Source organism: Calidris pugnax, unplaced genomic scaffold (genome assembly GCF_001431845.1).
Source record: "Calidris pugnax isolate Ruff unplaced genomic scaffold, ASM143184v1 scaffold50, whole genome shotgun sequence".
Taxonomy (NCBI): domain Eukaryota; kingdom Metazoa; phylum Chordata; class Aves; order Charadriiformes; family Scolopacidae; genus Calidris; species Calidris pugnax.
The window spans coordinates 3857943-3881296 of NW_015090780.1; the positions used below are offsets into that span (position 1 = coordinate 3857943).

The 23354-nt window shown below is 43.0% G+C and overlaps 1 protein-coding gene across 2 annotated transcripts in view; it reads right to left on the minus strand.

Moving 5' to 3' along the window:
- Nucleotides 1–19724, minus strand: part of OSBPL2 (oxysterol binding protein like 2) — a 35792-nt gene extending 16068 nt beyond the window's left edge. Inside the window, exons 1-3 of one of the 2 annotated variants that reach the window (XM_014956663.1) lie at nucleotides 19628–19724; nucleotides 6913–7077; nucleotides 22–169 (exon numbers count right to left, since the gene is read on the minus strand). In XM_014956663.1, the coding sequence (XP_014812149.1) occupies nucleotides 22–169; nucleotides 6913–6949 (185 nt within the window). In that variant the 5' untranslated portion in view covers nucleotides 6950–7077; nucleotides 19628–19724. Of the gene's footprint in view, nucleotides 1–21; nucleotides 170–6912; nucleotides 7078–14417; nucleotides 14510–19627 lie in introns of those variants that run through there. The other variant, XM_014956655.1, reaches the window with a different exon arrangement.
- Between the last annotated feature and the right edge of the window lie 3630 nt (nucleotides 19725–23354).

A 23354-nucleotide genomic window follows, 5' to 3' on the forward strand; every position in this document is an offset into this window, starting at 1 on the left:
TATGTGGTACTACAGGTTTACCTGTGCCTCTTAAGTCCATTTTCCTGGATCTCTGTCTCTCCGTTCTGCTCCCCAGTCCTATTGCTTTGGCGTGGATCTAGATCCAGCATTTCTGCAACTTTGTGATTTGCTTCTGAAAAGTCTCCTGAAGAATTGTCGGAATCAAAGCCTGTAGAAAAACCATAAGGCAACAGTTTTCTTAGGAACCTTATTATGCCACAGAGCACCACTCACATTTTCTAACTCTCACAGCATAAGTACACTTACTCCAGGTTATTTTATTTTAAAGAATATCAGAGTGAAAACCCTTTATTAAGTGACCTAATTTCCTATTTAGAGCCAAGTATTGCATTAGAATCAAGCAAGTATTCTCAACTAATTTTTCACGCTGCTGAATCTAAAACCAATTTAGAATCTTGTAAGTTCTTCAGTAGCTCCTAATCAGATTAGCGGTATTGTCTCTTCTTCAGACTGCAGCATGATTACAGTCATTTTATTCAGTTAGGTAGTTTTCTTCAAAAGACCTTAAAAAAAGAAAATGGCCATTTCACAACCTGGCAGCAATCATCCAGACTAAGGCCACAGAAATGTAGGCTAACTGAATTCTTTTTGCCATCCATGTGTGCAAACCATGGAGCACTTCCCTAACGGTGACAGCAAGAACCTGTGGACACCCAGATGAGTCATTCCCTGAGCTCTAGGAGTGACCCAACACGTGACCTACCATCAGTGGATCCAGTTCCATCCACTTGGGAAGACAGCTACTGGAAATACCCTTGTAACTAAGTACCAGCACCCCCAAGAGCAACATGCTTTCAATGGCTTTAACCATTAAAAAAAAAAAAAAAGTTAAAACCAACAGGAATCTACAGGACCAAGAGCTTCTGTAATCATTAAGTGCCACAAGGGTCAATTCTTCATCAAGAACCACAAGACTTAAGTTTCCAGCTTCCAACTTCAGAGTCAGAACCCAAAAGCAACATGAAAACAGGCATATTTGGTGGCACACAGTTCTCACCACCATTTGAAGGAATACACTAGCATCATTTTTTTATTCCTTCATTCCAGCTATCACAACCTGGGCAACCACTCGCCCTTGTGCTGACAGTTACCATCACACCCAGCTACAGCCCTTCCCAAAGTCCAGCTGTGGGCACAGAAAGATTCTGAAATATAGCAAAGCACGTAAAGACCCTAATGGAGTCAAGAAATCAGCTTTGACAAAGATCATTTCAACTTTAAATAGAGTAAAATGTTGTGATCCTCTGTCATTAACTTTTTAAAAATAGAGAGTATCTATCATAAGTAGTACTTCAACCTTTATTTCTGTTTACATCTCCAATAGGGTGTTTTACCTTTATCAGAGCAATTGATGCAAGACACATGTTCAGAAAAAAAAAGCTGCATTTTTTGCAGGGATCAAGACCATGACAACAACATCCAACACTGCAGAAGGAAGTACCACCGATACGATCTTATTTGGCAGACAGCAGGTGTAATGGGTGATGTCATGTGTTAAACCCTCTCCTGCATCTTGATGTCACAAGCATGTAATTACACAGCAATAACCACACCTCAGCAGGTCTGAGCACTTAACTGGAAAGTATGATAGTCATATATATATTCAGGTTATTAAAATGAAGACTACCCTGAAACACCTGTCTTAAACACGTGCCTGTCTTCAGTTAACCCACAACAAAATATTTATCATTTAAAAATGGCATTTCTAATCATGTAGCAGCTTTTTTGGATCCTGTTACAGTACAAGGAGATGGAAAAAGCAAGTACCATAGGGCATAACGCAACAACTTTTATTAGTTTGACTAATGAAGTTGGAAAAACTTCATTAGTGCCCTCACGTGCACGTGCCCTCACCCAGAAAGCTGAACAAGCACACACAACTCAAGGAACAACATCACATTTAATGGGCACTTCAATGAGAAAATACACACCTAACAGATGAGCTTTCAGGTGCACGTGCCCTCACCCAGAAAGCTGAACATTCATTAGTGCCCTCACGTGCACGTGCCCTCACCCAGAAAGCTGAACAAGCACACACAACTCAAGGAACAACATCACATTTAATGGGCACTTCAATGAGAAAATACACACCTAAATGTAAAAGCAAAGTTTCCTAAGAGTAATAAGTCAACTGGCTGATAGGGGAATAGCTAGGAAAAATGTTAGTGGAATTACAGTCTTTATGCTGTACCTGACACCTTGTACATCCCAGCAAACGTTCATTGCTTTTATCCACACCTGTCTTTCTGCTTCTCCATGATTCACAATTGTTTTGCCCTGTTCCTGTACAGCACAATGGCAATTTAGATTCAGGTATATATATATATATTATTTATGGACAACAGTATGGAATTTAGACTCAGGTATATATATATTATTTATGGACAACAGTATATCATTGGTAAGTAAATAAATGCCAATTCAAACAAGTGTCTTGGATACAAACAACAAAAATTAAATCCCTGCTCCAGAAAAACAAGACCTATCAGAAGTGTAGAGTCTGCTTTACTAGAGTGCGTCTCCGCCTAATTGCTTTAAAAAACCAAAACCCCAACAAACTAGGGTGCACAGCCAGATAATTACTAGAGTGTCTTGGATACAAAAAAAACCAAAAATTAAATCCCTGCTCCAGAAAAACAAGACCTATCAGAAGTGTAGAGTCTGCTTTACTAGAGTGCGTCTCCGCCTAATTGCTTTAAAAAACCAAAACCCCAACAAACTAGGGTGCACAGCCAGATAATTACTAGACTTTCAACTACACTTTCAACCCTAAGCATCAGCTGGCTTGTCTCCTATAAGTCTGAAAAACTGTTCTCAATTAAGTTATAAGTATTATAGTTCTGTGAAGAACTATCCAGAGAATGTTCTTACAGAGCAAGTACTTACCTAGAACAAAAGCAATTTACTGAAATGATTTGTTGTAGTTTTTCTAAGCTACAAGAAGAGTCTTTCTCCTGTTGCCATTAAAGCCTCGAACTTGCAAAACTCAGTAGATAAATTTTACTTACACGACACTAGGAGTGAGGATTAAAATTAGGATTTAGAAGGGGGATAGAAATAAAATGCTTAATAAAAAGTCCCAACTTATGAGTGCTAAGAGTGAAACAAAAGCTTTTAAAAAGTTTTACATTTTCAAAGTCAAATACTTAAGTTGGGCACCAACGTTAATCTATTTCAAGAGCGTAAAGAAAAGTGACTTGCCAGTAACTCTAGTTTTCTTAGCCTTCCTCTTCCACATCCTGCAGCCACACCGGTCCCCGCGGCCTGCGCCGCATCCACCCACGGGGGAGAGACACACTCTGCCGTGAGTCACACACACACACACGACACTGCCCCTCTCCTACACTCAGCAGCTGCCTTAAACACCAATTAAGCCTCGTCACTCAAGACAGAAATGGAAACAAAATAGTATAGTACCAAGAACCTTCAGACCTAAAAGGGGCATAAGAGGGATGAACACGCTGGAAGTGCAGGTAGCAAGTGAGGTGAGAGGTATTTTTTTTTTTTCTTCGACAGAAATGACCATTCTCCACTTTGCAAAGCAAGCCCATCTTCCTGGCACACAGCTGTACAGCACAGATCCCACGGGAGGCCTTTCACAGCTGCAATTCTTAAACATTACGGTAGAATCCACTGATTCGGTTTGATCCAGACATTATGAAAATATATAAATTTGGCAGCAGATACCTCACTTCCTCCTCCCCAGGTGGAAGCAATAGTTTACAGGGAACAAAGCCAAGCAATAGGAAACAGCCGGGCAATATCCTCACAAATAGACCTGGATGAGTCTCCTGGGCACACAACAGATTTCCAGGGAACTGCAGGTTAATATTTTAAAAAGCCGTCCACATCCTGCAGCCACACCGGTCCCCGCGGCCTGCGCCGCATCCACCCACGGGGGAGAGACACACTCTGCCGTGAGTCACACACACACACACGACACTGCCCCTCTCCTACACTCAGCAGCTGCCTTAAACACCAATTAAGCCTTGTCACTCAAGACAGAAATGGAAACAAAATAGTATAGTACCAAGAACCTTCAGACCTAAAAGGGGCATAAGAGGGATGAACACGCTGGAAGTGCAGGTAGCAAGTGAGGTGAGAGGTATTTTTTTTTTTCCTTCAACAGAAATGACCATTCTCCACTTTGCAAAGCAAGCCCATCTTCCTGGCACACAGCTGTACGGCGCAGATCCCACGGGAGGCCTTTCACAGCTGCAATTCTTAAACATTACGGTAGAATCCACTGATTCGGTTTGATCCAGACATTATGAAAATATATAAATTTGGCAGAGATACCTCACTTCCTCCTCCCCAGGTGGAAGCAATAGTTTACAGGGAACAAAGCCAAGCAATAGGAAACAGCCGGGCAATATCCTCACAAATAGACCTGGATGAGTCTCCTGGGCACACAACAGATTTCCAGGGAACTGCAGGTTAATATTTTAAAAAGCCGAACGAAACTCTGTTTGTCAAAACTAAATTACCCTGTAACTTAGTTAGCCAGGCATTCTTCTGCTCCGGGACAATCCTCTCACAAAACATGTTGGCAAATAGATATGTGACAGAATTACTGCAGGGGACAGTTCTGACAAGCAGAACCTGACAGCACACAGTCCTTAACAAGTCTGCGACGAGATTAACAACCCAAGGTGACACGGGCTAAAGGCAAGTGATCAAAGCCGTATGCTCCCTGTCTCACAGAAAATTTCAAAGACTCTGAAATTCATCAAAGGATTGACCACTTTACCTGATCCAGTCTCAGAGAACACCTCCTGTGTTTGAGAAAAGCAGATGCTGAGCTGTCACAAATTAACCAAGGCCGCGGGTAACATTTCCATGAGGTTCCCAAGGACAGTACTCATTCATGAAGCGAGGATGTCAAGTACCTGACTAATGAGCAACACTAATAACCTCTGAATGCAAAGAAACTTCTCTCCATGGCAACCCTTCACCAGTCACCACCTCGACTCATCACCTCTATAGCATGGTCCTTCCTGCACGTTTACAGGCGTAATCATCACCCAGTCAGGGTGAAACCATGCGCCAGGAGGGTGATTCCCAACCCCACAGCACAGGATTCCAGCACACGAGCGTGTCTTTGGGATGGGGACAGTGTCAGAAGCAGGAAACTTCTCAGCCAAAGAGATGAAACCCACCACAACAAAAACCAGGGATCTCGTAGGATAGAGTCACGTTCTACAAGTGGGTGTCATTAATTAAAAACTACAGAAAAGCTGTGGCTTCCTCAAGGACTGAACTCACAGTATCTCCAAGGAGGCAGCACAGCACTTGGGCTGCTGCTGGGACTGCTGCAGAATTCTGAAGAGTAACTTCCCACGGAGGAAAAAGTTCAACCTTATTTAGTTCCTGGGATGGGAGCTGCAGATCAAACACCCTCCATCAGAAGAGGGCTGTGATGAGAGCCTGTAAATACACTGGACCTTCTTTTGCTTAGAAACATCTCTCCTGTCATCACATTCCTCCCTCCAGAAGAGTAAGATCAGGACAGGACAAGGAGGGCTCACAGAACTGATGCACCACATCCCACTTGTGAGCAGAGCCAGCCAAGACCGCAAGGTGTAAGAACAGCTCATGCACGGTCACTCAGAAGTCATTGCCACCTTGAGCACTTGCAGGGAGAAACAACCTTCTGAAGGTGAGGAAAGGGGAAAAGAAGAAGAGGAAAGAGGACAAAACCAGAGTGTTCAAACACAGATGACTCAAATTTCTGCAGTAAGAGACAAAGGAATGCATCAATATCAAAGCTGAGACAGACCTCATGCTCAGGGGCATTTTCAGTGGAAAAAAAAAAATAAATCTAGTTCATTTATGGCTCTGGTCCTGAGCTCTTGGAATTGAAAGATTACTGAGGACATACAGGAACAATCCATTGTTATTTCAAGATTTTAATAGTATGACTTGATTTTACAGATGGATCTGGAGTACTAGCCCCTATCACTCCTAGCTGGCATGAATGCAACCCAAATTTCCTTCTCTTCTCCATGACATTGGTGTAACAAGTCTTACACAGCCCCCTGTCAGTCATGTTGCTTCATCCAGCTCCTTCTGTTTACTCCTTAGATGGATTTCCAACCAACATGTCCAAGTTTATGTTACCCACTTGTATCTACCACCCTACCCCCATTCCTCCTGCTTCCATCCTTCCCTGCACTCCCTTTTCATTCCCGTGATTCTACACTAAGCACTTGCCAGCACTTCTCATGTCACCTCTACCACAGGATTGCTGAGGAGACATTTAAGTAGGAGACTTGAAATTTGTTTAAGATCTTGGAAAGCATTTTATTTCGCCACTAAAACCACGCAAGGCTCTTGTAAATAACCATTCATCCTTATTAGTTCAAAGGAAAGTACTATTGATGCACTGCTTGAGTGTGAAGTGATTCATGTTTGCTTCTCTAGAAACAACACTGGATTGCAAAGACTTCTGGCTCCCTATCTTGAAAGCATACTTTTACAGTAATTTGTTTCTGACTAGAAAAACATTTTCTACTTCAATTCTTCAGGATAAGTTTTCCATTTAAAATAAATAAAATTACAATAAAAATAACCCATGGAAGATATTTCACCTTGCAAAGGGTGTTAAAAACATTTACTTTTCAAGATGCTATTAAATTACCAGCATTTCATTGGAAATGAAAGGAAGACTTTGCCACAAAAGGACTGTTACAGTGATAAAATGATAGCCAGCATTAAACTTTAATAACAAAACTTGTTTCCAAGTCTGAACCTGAATCATAATTCTTCTTTTCTCCTTTTCAGAAGATAGCACTATAAGTTTTACCAACAGTATTTTATTATTAGTGCTCCACCACACACACAAGGCGGTTTAGAGCCTTTTTTTTTTTTGGCACTGTGCCCATCACTCACCCGTAACGGCATCATAAAACTCTTCTTCACTATTCATCCTTCAGTGTGAAATCTCTGCACGGCCAATCCAGCTTCCTCTAACGCATCGTTGAACTTGATTTAGAGATTAAGTATCTGCGTGCTGTCAAAGTCTTCTTTTGCAAATACCCAGCTGCTTTAGATGATCTATTTGACAAGAGAAGGAAACAGAATTAGCAAATTCCGCGTTTCTTCTGCTCACAAACATGCACACCTGACAAATACTAATTTTCCTGCTTCTTCCCATGGTAAAAGATGAATGCAAGAATCCATAAGTAAACAGCCTTCTTTGATACCCAAGTCATTGGGAAGATGAATACTACCTACCCCGGGAGCAGCTGATGTACTACACCAGGCTTCTCTCTACATAAACACATCAAACACATTACTGTAAAATATACCTTATTTACTGCAAGCTACATTTCAGGCAAGTACAACCAGAAGGAGCAGAGAACTGAAGGAAGAAAAAGACAGCTAGTAAATCAAAAATTCTCCTCTTCAGCAAGAGGATAAGCCTTATTGCATCCTTAACCAAAAAAGCCAGGAACAAGAAACAGAATCTTATATCTCAAAAATCTCACTGCTGCATAAAAACATTGGGCCTCATCATACATCATGCAGTCAGGATCTAGCGAGCATTAGGGAAGTTTTGTCAGGCTGCTGCTATGAATCCTTGAAGAGACAACTGGAGATTTTTCCCTCTAGAGGGAGAATGTAAAACACCCAACAAACTTGTTCTCAGGAAAGCCAAGCACACTGCAAATAACTTACAGATTTATGAAGCATTTCAGCTCTACTTTATGGAGACACTAAATTAGAGATTTTCCAGATGATTGGCAATAGTGTAACAAACATTTTTACTTCACCCAATTTTTAGTCAAAGGACAATAATGAGAAAACTTAGCTTGCACTCCTACAAATGTTCATCAGGTACCAGCGAGGAGCCAAGCACCCACTGAGGAACGCCAGCATGGCAATGCTATTGATACCTCCTCCAAAACAACCTCAATCTGTCACTCTCAATTTTTTATGATCCTTGAAGATCGCACTGCTTTTGTGACAGTAGTTTTTCCAGAGTAATTATAACGTGCACAATTCCATTCCAATTAAGAGAAACAAAGCCAGAAGCGCACTCCACTCTGAGCAGAAGAGTTTGCCGTGTTTGAAGCCAATTCCTTCTCTCTTCCTCTCTGCAAGAAATCAAACTGCATGATTCCTCCCTGTATTTTAAGTCTTTTTACCTCACTGCCCAGGACAAAAACTATTCAAATGCCTCACACACATAAAATCCTTCCAATTTGCCATTCAGAAGGAGGAGCTAAAATAGCCTGGTTTGGAACTCATCTAAGTGAATGAACATCGAGTTTGCCTGGAAGTGTCACGTCTGTCAAGGTCAGGTATCTCAGTTTGTCATTTTTCCCCTAGGAACTCCCTATTTTACATCAATCTCTGCATGATGGTGAGTATCTCAGCTTCCACACAATCTGCAGCAATTTCTCATTTACACATTCCCATCACCACAAGGCCAAAACCTTTATGCAGCTGCTTCTCCTGACTGCTGCTGCAGCGCTGACGCAATTGCTCTCAGCTGGACGAGCTTCCTTCCCTTTTTACCCTGTGCTGTTGTCCAGTCACAGACCTTTAAACCTTCTTCAACTTTCTTGCCCATCAACTTACTTTTCTCAAAGCGCTGCATTCTCCTAGGCAAGGATGCAACAACTCAAAACTTTAACAAGTCAGATACAAAAAATAAATAATAATAAAAAAATGCTTGTTCATACCAAAGCTGCCATCGGTCTTACAGTTTCCTCAAACTTCCCAGCCCTATCAGCAACATCTCTGGAAGCATCTCTTCCAAGGTCTCCAAATATGCCATATCTTTGCAGAAAATCTGTCCTTGAGGATACAACTATGTAAATCTTTAAACAGGGGTTGAAAGAGGGAATCCAAAGAAAACTATTGCCTGAGAAAACAGGAACTCTCAGGACAACTGTTCACCCCAGCAGCCATTACCACCCTGCTAGTTTGCCAAAAAAGAGATTACATCCTTAACCCTCCAAGTTACTGTATCCTTGAAGATTCAAGACATTCTCAGTTTCAATTGTCTCCAAGTATTGCATCCTTCTAGAAATCAGCAGCCAGTATTTCCAGAAAGAAACTTGAATCTGCATAAGATCCAGCCCTCTCACAATCAGTGCTACAACTCCCTCATTTTCCCCATGTTCTCTTCATCTTCCCTTTCTATGCTCAGTCTCTATTTTTTATTTAAGCTCTTGCAGCAGGACTATCCTATTGCTGCATAGAGCCCATGTGGTGGGATGCTGTTCTGAAACAGCCTTCTATCTACCTGCAACACATAAAAAGCTAAAAAGGAGCCAGTTGAAAACCCAGCCCCATTCAGTTCAAACACAAAGCTCCCTCAGGGTCCCTCCCCTTATGCAGCAGAGATGCTTCCCAATGGCAACTCCAAGGCTATAGTCTAGTATAGAAGGCACTGAGGAATAAAAAGTACGACTTAAAAAACACTCAGTTGTTTTATCATGAAGAGCCGTCGAGTAAACAAGGTCATAGAGACGAGTGCCAGTTTCTCCTCACCCCCTCCTGCACAATAATAATGGCGTTACAAAGGGCCTGGTGAAGTGGAACTCCATGGCACAGCCAGCCCTTCCACTGCACAGACAATGATGCTTATCCCATAACAACACTCACCGAGTACACGTGAAATAACTAGAATCAAAGACTTGAGTTAACCGAAAGCAAGAATTATGTTGTGCTCTCCCTCTGGATACGCCACATCTTCAGCTCATTGTTATTTGAAAATGAAAGTGCAGTGGTATCCCTGTAAATTACACACAAGGTTTGTAACTACTACCTAAAGAACAAAATACTAATGGAAGTCACTTTAAATAATAGTCACCAACTCTCCTAAGGTGTTAGGAGCATTTTCAAAGGGATAAGGTAACATATTTTGCAGAGTTATACTAGGAACAACTTAATGCTCATAGCAGTTCTTCTATTTATCAGAGATTAGCATGAATTTGCACATAGCTGAACACACAATGATAACAACATTTAGCTTTCATGAACCAAAAAGCTCAGATTAAGTCCTTTTCTCTCTCTAAAAGGAACAGCAACAAGTTACTTTCAACTGGGTTGAAACGCCAGAAGACAAAAACATCCTGTTTGCTTCATATTCAGCATTTGTAATCTGTATTTCCTCCTCCATGTCCATCATGTACCCAGAAGAACTCATTTACACACTAACAACTGCAGTTAACAGATTTTCTCAATCTTGCCATTCAGACCTTTAGGAGTTTAGGACTAACTACCATTCTGGAAAACCTTTCTTAAAGCATAAACATCAGAACACGTTCACATCTTTTAGTCCTACAGTGCAGAAGAAATACAAAGCATATTTAGGTATTTTCTTACATACAGAGTGATCATCAGGAATGTAACACCCAGTTTTCCATACAGGACTTCACTCGGTTGTAGAAAACACTATTTCAGCAATAAGGGTTTGCTGATAAAATTATCAGGATAAAATGATCTTTACCAGCCAGTGCCACCAGGCTGGGCAAGGGTACTCAAGGCACAGGCAACCAGAAAGGTGCTTTGGCCCAAGGATTGCAGCCCACCTGCACTGCCACATTTATGACCAAAGAAAGACTGGATATAAAGCATTTTATAAATAATAGGAAAAAGCTGTAAGTAGAGGCATATTAAGAAAACTGGAAATACATAATTTAGAGATGACAACACAACCCTGACCACAAGCAGCCCAGATTTTGTGGTTTACAAGATAAGCGTCAAAGCACATTTATTTCCTCATATTTTAAGGCTAGGGATTTGTATAATACTAATTGGATTTACTATGGGATTTGTGTGCATGAATAAAAACTGCCACATTTATTTTTATTTTTGTAATAGATTGACTTCCCTGCAGGAGAGATGCTATTTTTGAAGCTCAAACCAAAAGACAACAGATAAAACATCAAAAAAAAAAAAAAAGGATAATACCCATCACAACAGAACAACTTCAGAATTGATTGGTATTTCTGTACTGTGGCCTGTGTTACCTGATATTTTGTTCTGACAAATTCTCCGTACTAGGTTGTCCAAAATATTCAGAGTTCTATTTTACTCTTTGAAATTACATTTAAAGTGAGTGCCAAAGCAATTAGCAGAAAACATCACAGTTTAATATAATTTATTGAAGCAATTCTTGAACAAGTTATTTGGGCAGAACCTAGTTTTTCTAGTCTTTTTGTTTACTTGCATGCCAATGCCTACAGTGCACAAAACTAGACTAGCAAGAGTTAAGCTAAGCAGAGCATGAGAAGTCGAAAACTTTTAAGAGCTTTTGGTGTCTTCTCATCAAAGGAGTAAGATTTTGGTTCCTCTGAAATAAGCTTTGCACCTTAGTGATGTTGTAAAGCCATACACAAAGAGGTTAAACAAGATATTATGTCATCCAACAACGCAATTTAGAAATGCTGAAATAAGAATGCCATGTCGGTCCCACGCAAGTAACCCCAAAACATGAACAGGTCAGGGACAGAAATACAACTTACTGCCAGTCACCTGGACACAACCTCTGGTTTGTGCTTTTGTTATCAAAAGGTCTCATCGGTGCCACACAACTGGTCAAAAACAGGTTCCTCATTAAAACTCCTTTAAATTGTCACAATTTATCAGAAAAGATTCACCCATCCCTGTATGACCATGGACAGTCTTAAAGGGCACAAGAATGTTCTGCAAGGCCAAAGGACAGAACAAAGTATGCAGTTGCAATAAATACTGCTGAAACACACATAAAAACCTGCCCAACTTGAAATAGGTTCTACAGAGAGGAGGGAATGACTGGGACTGACACTGCTTTTCATCTGTCACAGACAGACAGGACTGCTCCTCAACACTCATGGCAAACCAACAGTCACAGCACGGACTGAGACAGACCCTGAGGGGCTCATTCTCAGGAGAAAACATGCTTTTCAGGGATCTTTACAGCCTCAATGCAGAGCCTGTAACTATTCATCCCACCTACACTAGGGTGACAGCTATGGTCCCATGACAAAACAAGGAACAAAGTCATCCCATACCTGTCAATCAGCTGGTTATGAGTCATGTCAAAGTGTTGTGTCAAGCACTGAACCTGTAACTCGACAGTAACTCGGATGATCTGGCTCCCAGGAACAGGCTTGGGTTTCAGAAGCTGCCTCTGCAGATGGCAGGGTCCCGTACACACTCACAGGACCTAGCAGCAGGTACAGGGAACTCTTTTCCAGAGGTACAGTATCAGTAAGATCAGGCCCAGACTTTGCACAGTTCCCACCTCTTTTAATCCATTTCCTCCCACTTGAATTTATTTTTAAAACCAGGACAATAAAAATGCGAGGTTTTGCAAATCACTTTATGAAGGATCTAATTTGCTCAATGCATTCTGTGATGTGTGTGAGCGTCTGTGTGAGGAGAGATGCAGAGACTCCTTGGAAAGAGGGGTCCCTCCGAACCCAAAGGTGGGGTGACCCGCTGCCAGCTGAGCAGTGGGAGGCTGCTCCTGCACTCCCCACACCAGACGAGGCTGGGGAGATGACCTGTAGTGTCACTCCAGAACATCATTTGTACTCCATCAGGTACTAACAGTTGAAATTTCCTATGCCATTTATCTGGAGAGGTCAGTAATCCCTCAAGTTTGTCATCATGTATGTTTGCTCCTTCTCAAATTTCATTCCTCAACAGAGAAAAAGGAAAAAAAAAACCAAAACACCTTAAGTTTGTGTCACTAAGATCCCAGGTCCTCAGAACTTACACAACAATTTAAAAAAACAAACACTAGTACCTGTTCAAAACAACCTGTAAGAGTTTAAACATGCAATTACTATGACTTAGTTAATTCAACGTAACTAGTTGCTCCATACTAACTTGTTCTTCTACATAAATCCTCAACAGAGACCCTGGTTAACCAAAAGTTACTCCTCCTTAAAGAAACATTTACATTTCTCTGGAAAGGTAAGCCTTTACAGCTAATTTGCCTGGAATGCGGTCCAGCCGGAGCAGATGTGAAGCCTGCCTGGGTGAGTGCAGCTCCAGCTCCTACTCCTCCAGACCTGACCTTGAAACTCCACATCACACACAAACTGGGGAAAGCCACTGCTTTGTCTACACCATCCTCCTACCTTTCCAAATTCTGGGGTGTTTTTTTTTCTCATAAAGCACATGCTGTAGATCTATGAGATATAAACAACACACTAGGCATTGTACAGACACTGAATCTACTTTTTTTTCTCATAAAGCAAGTGCTGTAGATCTATGAGATATAAACAAAACACTAGGCATTGTACAGACACTGAATCTACTTGGGAGATCAAGGAGCTTGTCAGTAAAACCAAGAAAGGAAACAGTAAGCAGTTGGGAAAATACCCCCAGCAGTCGGCCAGCACCAGCAGGCAGGGTGTCAGCAGCTCAGTACACTGGAATTAGTGTCACCAAAGAATTCCTGAACTAGCACATTCATCAGCTTTTGCTGGATGTGTGCTTCCGCAGCAAATTTTAAAACAAATTAAGTTTATTTATTAACTTGAAAGTAGAATATTTACAAGCAATGAGAAAACCACAAGAAAAAAAAACAAACACACAAAACACCAACAAACAACAAAAGAAAGTGAGGCTTTGCTCACAAAAAAAACCCAAACACCCACACCACACTTTTCTGTCAAATCTCATACGATAAAAATACTGCACCGGGAGGGGAGAAAGAAGGGGGAAATACCACAAACTCTGAAAAGAAACTCAATTTTCAGGTTTTTCCTTTAATGAGTCAAAAGGGCACAAGCTCAATTTGACGGAAATAGTATGGACAGATCTTAAAATTAGCTTGATACAAAGGAAAACTGATTGCATGCCCCAGTTACTCCACCTAAGAGCATATGTTAATAAAGAGCAACTTTTTCACTAGTCTGATATCCTGCGTCGGGATGAACCTTGTGTCCAGAATGAGATGCCAAAAGAGCCAGCAGAAGATCAAATACACACACCCTTCATACTAAGATTAAAAATAATAAGTTTTTTTAAAAAAAAGAACAAAAAAGCCAACAGTCCTACAACACGACTGGAGAATAAGAGCCAGCCCCAGCATCTTCTGGGTTGCCAGCTGAAATAAAACATAGCTGTAGTACTTCAAGGGACAGAAATAAATAGCTTGAACTAGAAGATAAATATTCATGTGTTTTGCTTCATACACATCTCCTGAAAGCATCAAACTGCAGTGTTTCATCTCTGAATGAAAGCTTCAGCAAGGATGAATCTTAATTGACTCATGAAATGAGGTTACCAACGGCACTGGATCTAAAACATCTATAAAAATTAGCCAAGAAGCCAATTTAATTGGCAATTTAGATACCTACTGTAATTATTATGCACTTAAAATCTCTTCAACCACAGAACAGCTACACAGATGGCAGAATCCAGAAGAGGATTTTATTTACCAAGTTAGATTTGTTTCCTACTCCAAAGTTTGAATGCAATAGCATCTTCCACCGTGCTGCCTTGCCAAGATGAAACTCCCTCCGCACCCACAGCAAGAGAAAAGCAAATTCTTTCTGGAGCCTGTTAAACAAAGCGCAGAGAGGGTGAGTGAGGAGGGAGGCATCCAAAGCTGATAGTTCAGCTGAACTTATTTGTAAAGCGCTGGAAACAATGGTGGCAGCAAACTCAACATCTGAAAATGTAGCTCTGAACAGGAGCCAAACAGATTTATGGCAGAGAGAAGCAGGTTTTGTTCTCTCGGGAGCACAGATTTTTGGTGGTACTTCAGAAGAAGCAAGAGTCAGAAGTCTGGTTTGCAACCCAGTTCAAGCTAGAAAATCTGTTTCTGCATGGGAACAAAGCACAGTAATTGTCCTGGGCACTGAGTGCTGTCCCCAGCACAAAGCTACAGCGCTGCGACCAGAAGGACTCTTTATTGAATGTAAAAATTGTCCCAATGAAGCTGGGCAGAGACCAGCCCAGCAGCACAGCGACCAAACACCTCCGGGATATTGGCTCACAGAACTTCCACCAAACCTGACAAACAAACAAAGACCAAAGAAACTTGATTCCAGCAGATTAACATTTTCTGACGCAAAACAATCCACTGAAATTTCCACAGAATTCTGCAAATGTTCTTCTTTTAACCCCGCATCAAAATTTGAGGCACTTTTCCATCTGAGGGCACCTGGTACAGCTTCATTTGCACTTTGTAGCCTTCCCTTGGAAACTATTTCATTGTCCACAATTATAAAAGATCACAAAATACTGGTTTACACGCCTTCCCTACCCATGAAACTAACGCTAGGCTTGACCATGGCTGATACTTCAGCTCATTTCTAGCCACACTGTAAAAAAAAATAAAAAAAGTAATTCAATACTGTCTTGTAAAATTAATTGCTTCTTACGAGTTCCCTGAAGGATTTGTTTTACCTTATTTGTAAGAGAGACAAGGTGGGAAGCAATCAATAACCCCAAGCACAGTACCTTTGGACACAAGTGTCAATTGATATCTAATTAATCATTTATGAATACTTCTCTTTCAGCCAAAAATTACTTTGAAGATAAAATTAAATATGCTTGAATATCTCTCATCACAATGTAACCACCTCTACAAACCGATCACTGAAGCTTAAGAATGTGAAGACAATTACAGCATATAGTATCACTTGAGAAAATCCCTAGAACAGTAAAAATAGTTACAAGTTTAGTTTATTGATCTTCCCACTAAAAGGCACTTTTTAAGTTCTGTCTCTGTAGACCCTTTCTCTCCGGGTAGGTGCAATTTTACATTTATTCTGTAAAAGGTATCTTGCAAATCATTTTCACAGAGACTCTTAAACAATTATGACAGCAATCACAGTGCAAATAACGCAGGACAGCAGCTGAGTAACCTGCTGCAAAGCCCTACAGGATACAAAACTGTATTTTTGTGCCTACCAGCAACTCCTCACACACTGAAATTCTGAAATCCTGCAGCAGGAGCTCATGCACACAGCCAGCAGAACATTTGCTGAAAAGTTTTAAGATGATATCACAAATCTGCAAAAGCTTAAGAAGGTCAGAATTTCTGCTATGACTGAATTTCCTTTAAAGCTACATTTAAAATAGCTACTTAATGGAATCCAGTATAAGGGTGTTGCTCTGTTTGCTCGTGTCAAGAGATTAAAACAAGACAAAACAAAACAAACTTTGACTTCCCAAGACAGGACAAATACCTCTAAATAAAGTTCAGGCTTAATAAAGAATCCACCTGGCTATCTGCTTGGTAACATTAGCCCACCTGGATAAGAAAACAGTTGCACAACACCTAGAACTACATTTAAGACAAAATTAGGGCCATGTAAATAAAGTTATTTGCATCTCTAAATATAGATAGCATTTTTGTTTCACTATTAAACATCCATTCAACAGTTTCATTGACGTTGTGCAAAACCTCGAAAGAACACATGCAGGGGGAGAAGTTTTGTTCTAACAAAGTTCTCATTTTGTCCAGTAAACAAGGACGCTGCTAAATGGCCCGTTACAAACATGCTGGTGAGCTGACTTCTCCAGAGCCTCACCATGGACCAGTTTTATAATTGAGCATTATTAAAAGGATTCTCGTTCTCACTTGATCGCACTGACACGCTGTAGGGAACAGTCTCCATCGGCCTCTGCCACCCGGGTGGCCAGAGCTGGGTAGGTCTGAAGTGAGTGAGGAGAACCATGGACACCTGATAACTCAAATGTCTCCCTCCCACCTCCCACTCCATCATTGCTTTGGAACTACCAGTAGAACTAAACCCCAATGAGATATATTAACAGATTCTTTCGGGACCCCTAAAAAACCAACTCAGAAGAGTAAAAATGACAACAGTAAAAATACGGCAAAGTTACCCATCCATGAAAACAGCTCTTGACCAACATCATAAGCATGCAAACTGCTTTGTGACAGCCCAAAGGTTCACAGCACCCCAGGGGCCACAACCCCCATCTCATCCACATCTCAGAAGAGCACAGCAAAGGAAGGGAACTCAGACAGGGGTGCCATAGGTCAGGGGTTCCCTTCAGCCCAATGCCAAGCACAGACGTTACGAGTCCCACAGAGCAATGCACAGTTTAAATTTGGGACCGTAAAACCAAAAGGGCCAAGATGAAAAGGCCCAGATGTATTTCTGCAGCACAATTCACCTTTTGTGCACTCTCCTCCCACAGTCACAGGAAGACAAGGCTGTCCAGCCTTCTGCATTCTCTGAATGGAGGGCTGCTGTCATTTACTAAAAAACTGTCTCATTAAATTATATGCATAACAAAATATCCTGAAATAATCTGAAGGATCTGTCTAGACCACCAAATGAATTTTCAACTGTAACTATATTTAAAAAAAAAAATAAATAAGTGTAAGCTCAGTCTATTCTTGTAACTTATTGATCCTGAAAATTAAGACATTATCTTTGTGCACTGAATCAACAATGAAGTTTTGAAGAGTGTAACTGAAAGTAATGGTAAGCCACATTTGACACATTGTAATTGTTTACTGCTCTCATGCAACTTGCTATTATGAGCCTTTAAGAATACAAAGTAAATAATTACATCATCATAGGCTCCTCTGCAAGGTGATTATTAAGAATTCAAGGATGGAGATAACATATTCTTTAATTCCAAGTTCTGTGATTGTCTAGTCCATGAAATAATAAAAAACATAAAAGAACTGATACAACATATGACCTATATTTTTTTGCAACAGGAAAAATTTCAAAAGCCCTGTATCTTCCGAAGTGGCAGACACAGGGTGACCTTCTTTCCCCTGCTCTCACTTGCCAATGTACTCAGCGAGGGAAGGAGGTCTCTGTGATCAGTCACATATTCCAACTCAGCAAAAACATTCAAGATGTGGAGCACTCCATATTTAACACATATTCTTTGCATGCCTGATTTTGTGCATTTCTTTCAAAAAAATGTAAGAGAACCAAACATTTTAGTTATTTCAGGGAGAGCAGACTAAACACTAGCATTTTAAAACATCCTGTTAGCATGAAATATGGACATTTCTTATCAGATATCTTCATGACTCAGGCGACAAAACTGAGTGAAGGGCTAGAAAAAATGCCAACTTGTAAAGGGAAATTCTAGTTATCAAGTAGCACAATGTAACATTGCACTCTTCAAGGACAAGTTATTTCAAATACCACAGCTAATGAACTATCTGCTTAAAAATTCAGCGGACTTGCATGTGAATCTCGCTTTCAAACAACAACAACAACAAAAAATCATCTGCCTGGCACTACAAACAGTGATTTAAAAATATAGCCTTATCAAAGCAATAATCCCCAACTGGTATGTTTTCCAGCCAACCCTAAAGTAACAGAAAGCTAAGCTTTCCACCTCAGTTCTACTTCAGCACGTGTGGAGTTCACACAGCGGAATTCACAAAAAGACCAGAAGAAACACCAGTTTCAATCCTAAAACCCATTATCTTAAGCAAATACGTACCATAGAAAGCAGCAACAGCACTAAAACTGATTTAAAGAAACCACCCAATAGTTGTCATCTTAAGCAAATACGTAGCATAGAAAGCAGCAACAGCATTAAAACTGATTTAAAGAAACCACCCAATAGTGAAATTTACCCTCCATGATCAGTTACCAAATCAAGCACGTTTGCATAACGTCAGCAAACAAGTAACTATGTGCACCGCACTGTTTTTCAGTATTGCAGCAACTGAAACTTTTAACCTATCTAGCTTTCAACTACTTGCAGGCATAGCGTTCATTGTTCACCATTTTCTATCTTGAACTTTTCTAAGATTATATTGGCATGGCTAAAGAGCTAGTTTTGGAGAAAAAATGGCATATTTGTTCCTGGACAGCAGATGTCTCAGTGTTCCCTTCTGAGCACTCCCTGAAGTTACAGGTTCATTGTGAGGTGCTGTTGATTCAGGAAAACCACCTTAAGAATCACTCCCGAATTTATCCTAGATTGCCCTCAACTTGCCGTCACGTGGTCAAACATTTGTATGACTTAACAACTATTTTAAGAAAGCCTATGTTTACAGTAAGTGAAAACCCAGGGGGTTACTAAGGGGAAAAATCACTGCTGGGAATTTCTTGCTTCCATGCTAGTTTAGCCAGTTCTCCTACTTCCATCCCACAGCGCAGGGCTTTATGGTTGGAAGCCACCCAAGTCACTGCTTCCAGAAACTGCCCTGAGGTTTCAGAAGTCCCAGAGCATACTGGTATAAAGTCTGGAAGATGATACATGTGGTTGCCCCCAGATGTCAACGTGAACGTGGAGTTACTGAACTTCAGAAGGTTAAGTTGGAACGAAACAGTTTTAAAAAGAAAAAGGAAACCCCACGCGAGGAGCGGTACAGAAACACTGACCTACACTGCACACCTGCCTCTCCTTTTTGAAAGCTTAAATGAAGGGTACGTATTTTAATTGAGAAAATTCACAGTAAATTCAAGCAATATCTCCTTGCATTGAACATGCTTTGGCACATGCTTCTGAGGGGAAACACAAGGCCACGGCAGGCTTAAAAACCAGAGTTCAAACCCATATCTGAAATTCTGGCCTGGAAGTGCTGCAGAGTAACCAACCGCTTCCAAACCCGGTCCTGAATCCAAAGACACCTCTAGCACAAACATGACCAACATCCAAATCAAATAAATGGCAACAGAATTTATACCTTTGTTACCATGCAGAAGTTCTGGTGGCATGTTATTTAAAAAAAAGCCTTTTTTCCTGCTATTTTTCCCATCGTGCTTGTCTCCCTTTCAGGAGCTCTGTAAGAGAAACATCGAGTAGGTAACTGAAGGAGGAGGGAAAAAAAAAAACCAAAACCCAACAGCCTCCAATAAATCCTGACTGCTCCTGAGCTCCAGCTGTGGCCTAAAAGGCCCCTTGAGGCTCCTGTGCTGTGCTGAAGATGAGCTCAACGCGTTCATCTTGGGAACAGGGTGTCGCAGACTCTTTTGCTGAACTCGCCAGCTCCAAAAGCAGCCCAAGGGGGGGGATTAAATAAAAAATTAGAAAAAAACTTCCTCGCTGGGACTGCCGGAGCTCTGCTGCCCTGCAACCCGCGCTCTGCGCAGCAACGTCCTTCAGCCCCCGCCATCCCCCTGTCCCCGCGGGGGAACCCACCGGCCGAGGGAGCGCTCCCGCCGCCCGGCCCGGGCCCCGCCGCCTCCCGGGAGGGGAACAGCCCCTCGGCCCGACGCGCCACCGACCCCGCCGCACCGGCCTGCGGCCCCAGCGGGGCACGGCTGCCGCCTCTGCCGGGGCAGGGAGCGCGGCGCTGGGCCGTCGCTCCCTGACGGCCGCCCCCCCCCCGCCCCCCCCCCCCCCCCCCGCCCGTCCCGGCACCGCTGACACCCAGGCGGAAGTGCGGCCCTCGCGGCGGCCGACTGACGCGCCGCTCCGCCAATCGCAGAGGGTAGCCGCGCCCCGCCGGCGTCAAAGAGACCAACCAGCTTCCCCGCCCGGGCGCCTGAGGGCGGGGCGAATGCTAATCAGGCGCCGAGCCTCACAGCCGCGGGCCGCACCACCGCTGGGGAGACTGCTGGCCAATGGCGTGGTGGGGAGGCGGGGATATGCAGATAAGAGCGGCACCGGCATCCCCCGCTGCGCCGGGCGGCGTCGGGAGCGCGTTTCGGAGGGGACGGTGCTACATTCGAGGCACAAACGCACAACGATCATGCTATTCTTTCATGGTCACTATAAGTTTATGAGGCGCTTGCACCACCAGCCATCTAAGGAGGGCGAGCTCGGATCACCGTAGCCTGTGTAGGACAAAGTGTGGCCTTTTATAGAGTTGGGAAAGAAGTTCTGTTGTCTCGATGTCAGGAACCGCTCGCTGGGGCGCGTCGCGGGTGCGTGGCCTGAGGGCCGCGAGTGTTCTAGATCTGCGTACCGAAATGGGTGTCACTGGTTTGGGGGTTTTCACAACTTTAGCCGGGTTTAAGGCACGGCCTATGTCACCCAGAGCCCGCAGGATGTGATATTATAAGTTCCTGGGTGTTCCTTTAAGCATCTATCATCATCCCCTGTGTCCCACCAGCCTGTATCTTCTGAGCAGCCCATGGTCCCGTTTGTCCAGTGTGTCCATCCAGCTGCTGAGCAGGTTGCCAGGCATCTGGAAACCCAGAGAGGTGGCCAGCCCAGGAGCAGGCAGGTAGCCGGGCTGGAAGCCGGGTGGGCAGAGTGGCCCCCGGCCAGGAGAGGGGCCGGCAGGTGCCTTCTCTGCCCAGCCCTGAACTTGCACTTGCTCACACACCACAGGTCACTGTGAGCGAGTGGGTAATGACCCCCTTCGCGTCAGAGTAATTACTGGCAGCTAAAGCCCTTGAGACTATTAGTGGATGTTGATGCAAGTATCCAAACCGTGAGTCAGGGGTTTATAATTAATTTGACTCATTTCTCTCAGAAAATACCTGTTCTGCTCTTATTTACCTCCTCGTTTCTGAGCCTGCAAGGCAGTGTCCTTCACGTATGCTCAGACCTCTTCCCTGATCACAGACTTGAGACTCTTTTCCACCAAAATGTCCCCCTCCCTCCTCATACCTGAAAGCTAAGGATCGAATGAAATCTCATCGGACCCAGCAACCACAACTTTAAAAGGAAAAAAAAAAAAATAAAGAAGATTGCAAAGCATGCAATCTCTGGAAGAGGCTGCTCAGGGCAGCAAAACCCACCATCCCTGGAGGGATTTAGAAGCCGTGTAGACGTGGTGCTGAGGGACAAGGGTCAGTGGGAACTTGGAAGTTTTGGGTTAATGGTTGGACTCGATGATCTTAAAGGTCTTTTCCAACCAAAACAAGCACTGAGGAAGGTGTTTCAGGAGATCGGCCGCAGGTTTAACAACCATCCATCCCCAGGAGCTGGAAGCCGATGGCATGTGTATGGCATGTGTATGGCATGTGTATGGCATGTTTTCAGGAGGAAAATGACGAGCTGCTCCTTTGCTGTGTGGCTCCCTCCTGCCATCCCCAGACACCTCACCTGGCACCGTGGCCGTTGTGTTACTCACCCCTCAAGGAGCTGACGGCTCCTGGCCACCGGCCACATCTGACAATAGATGAGACACCAATTAACAGGGATAATCTTCCTATTACAGCTTTTAAGCAAAGACCCACAACAGAAAGTAAGCGTGAATTTAAATTGTTTTCTGACTGAACAGGCCTTTGTCCTGAGCTGACCTGGAAGAGTTCTCCAAAAGGATCATGGAAAGAGGAATCCACTGATTCGATGGCCAAGGAAGACTGAATTTGTGTAGATTTTTCAGGTCTCCATTGAAGACACGTCACAAAAACACTTCTCCCAAGCATTTTGTGGGTATTTCAGTTAAATGCCCGTGCTTAGCAAAAATGAGGCAAATTGAGAATTTCTTCCTTTGTTAAACATCCAGGGACTGCTCTCTAGTAATCTAAAATCACAAAACCCCCAAATTGGACAGGGAGAAGGATGTAGCTCCATATTTGTCTCCCCCTGTGCTGGCACCAAGGGGAGAGAGCAGTTACCTTTTAAGGGAGATGGCATGGAAAATTTTGCCTGGCTGGCAAAAGTTTTGCAACATTAATTAAAACAGGGGTTTACAGTGGAAAATATTGAGCAACTGTCTCAAGCATAGGTGTAACCATCAGCTCCACCTATAATAACTGTTCCCCTCCTGCGGAGCAACACAATCCACTCAGAGCACTGATCCAAGCAAACCCTGTCACCGCAGCACATTTACAAAACCCAAATTGCGACAGAAGGAGGGAGGGCAAAATGGGAAAACAAAACGTGCTGAGCCTGTGATCTAGCGATAACGCCAGGAAAAGTGGCACGTTACAGCAAAAACACTCATCGTCTTTCACCAGTTGTATGCACACAGGGACAAAAGCCTCTGCTCTCCTCCTCCAAATGAGCTGGTGGCCAGAAGCAGCCCCTTCAGCCCCAACACGTGTGGGTGAGTGCCCACCTCTGCCACGGGAAGGTCTGCTCAGGCAATGACTCTTTGCCAGGGACCTTCCAAACCAAATGTCTTCATTCAGGGAGTGCTCCAGCATCTGCTTCCCAACCTTGTGCTGGTCCCTGTTGGGTGTCCTGAGCTGGTCCCCACCGGGTGCCCTGCTCGCCCACAGCCCCAGGCCAACATTCCCGATGCTCCGAGTGCTGCCAGAGGGAGTCTCCAAGACACAAGGATGTCCTTATGTGCCAAACGCGCTTGGAAACTCTCACGTTCCCCAACAGCTTCACGTCCGAGGGGTACGGGGCTTGCCCACACTTGAAAGCTAATTTGGATTAAGGGAAGGTGTGAATTAAAAGCCCAGGAGCAATCCCAAAATATCTCTGGGCAGATAAGCCCCGAGGTATGAAAACGATTGATTAAACGTCCTGTCACTGATTGCAAAATTACCGGAGAAGGGAAATGA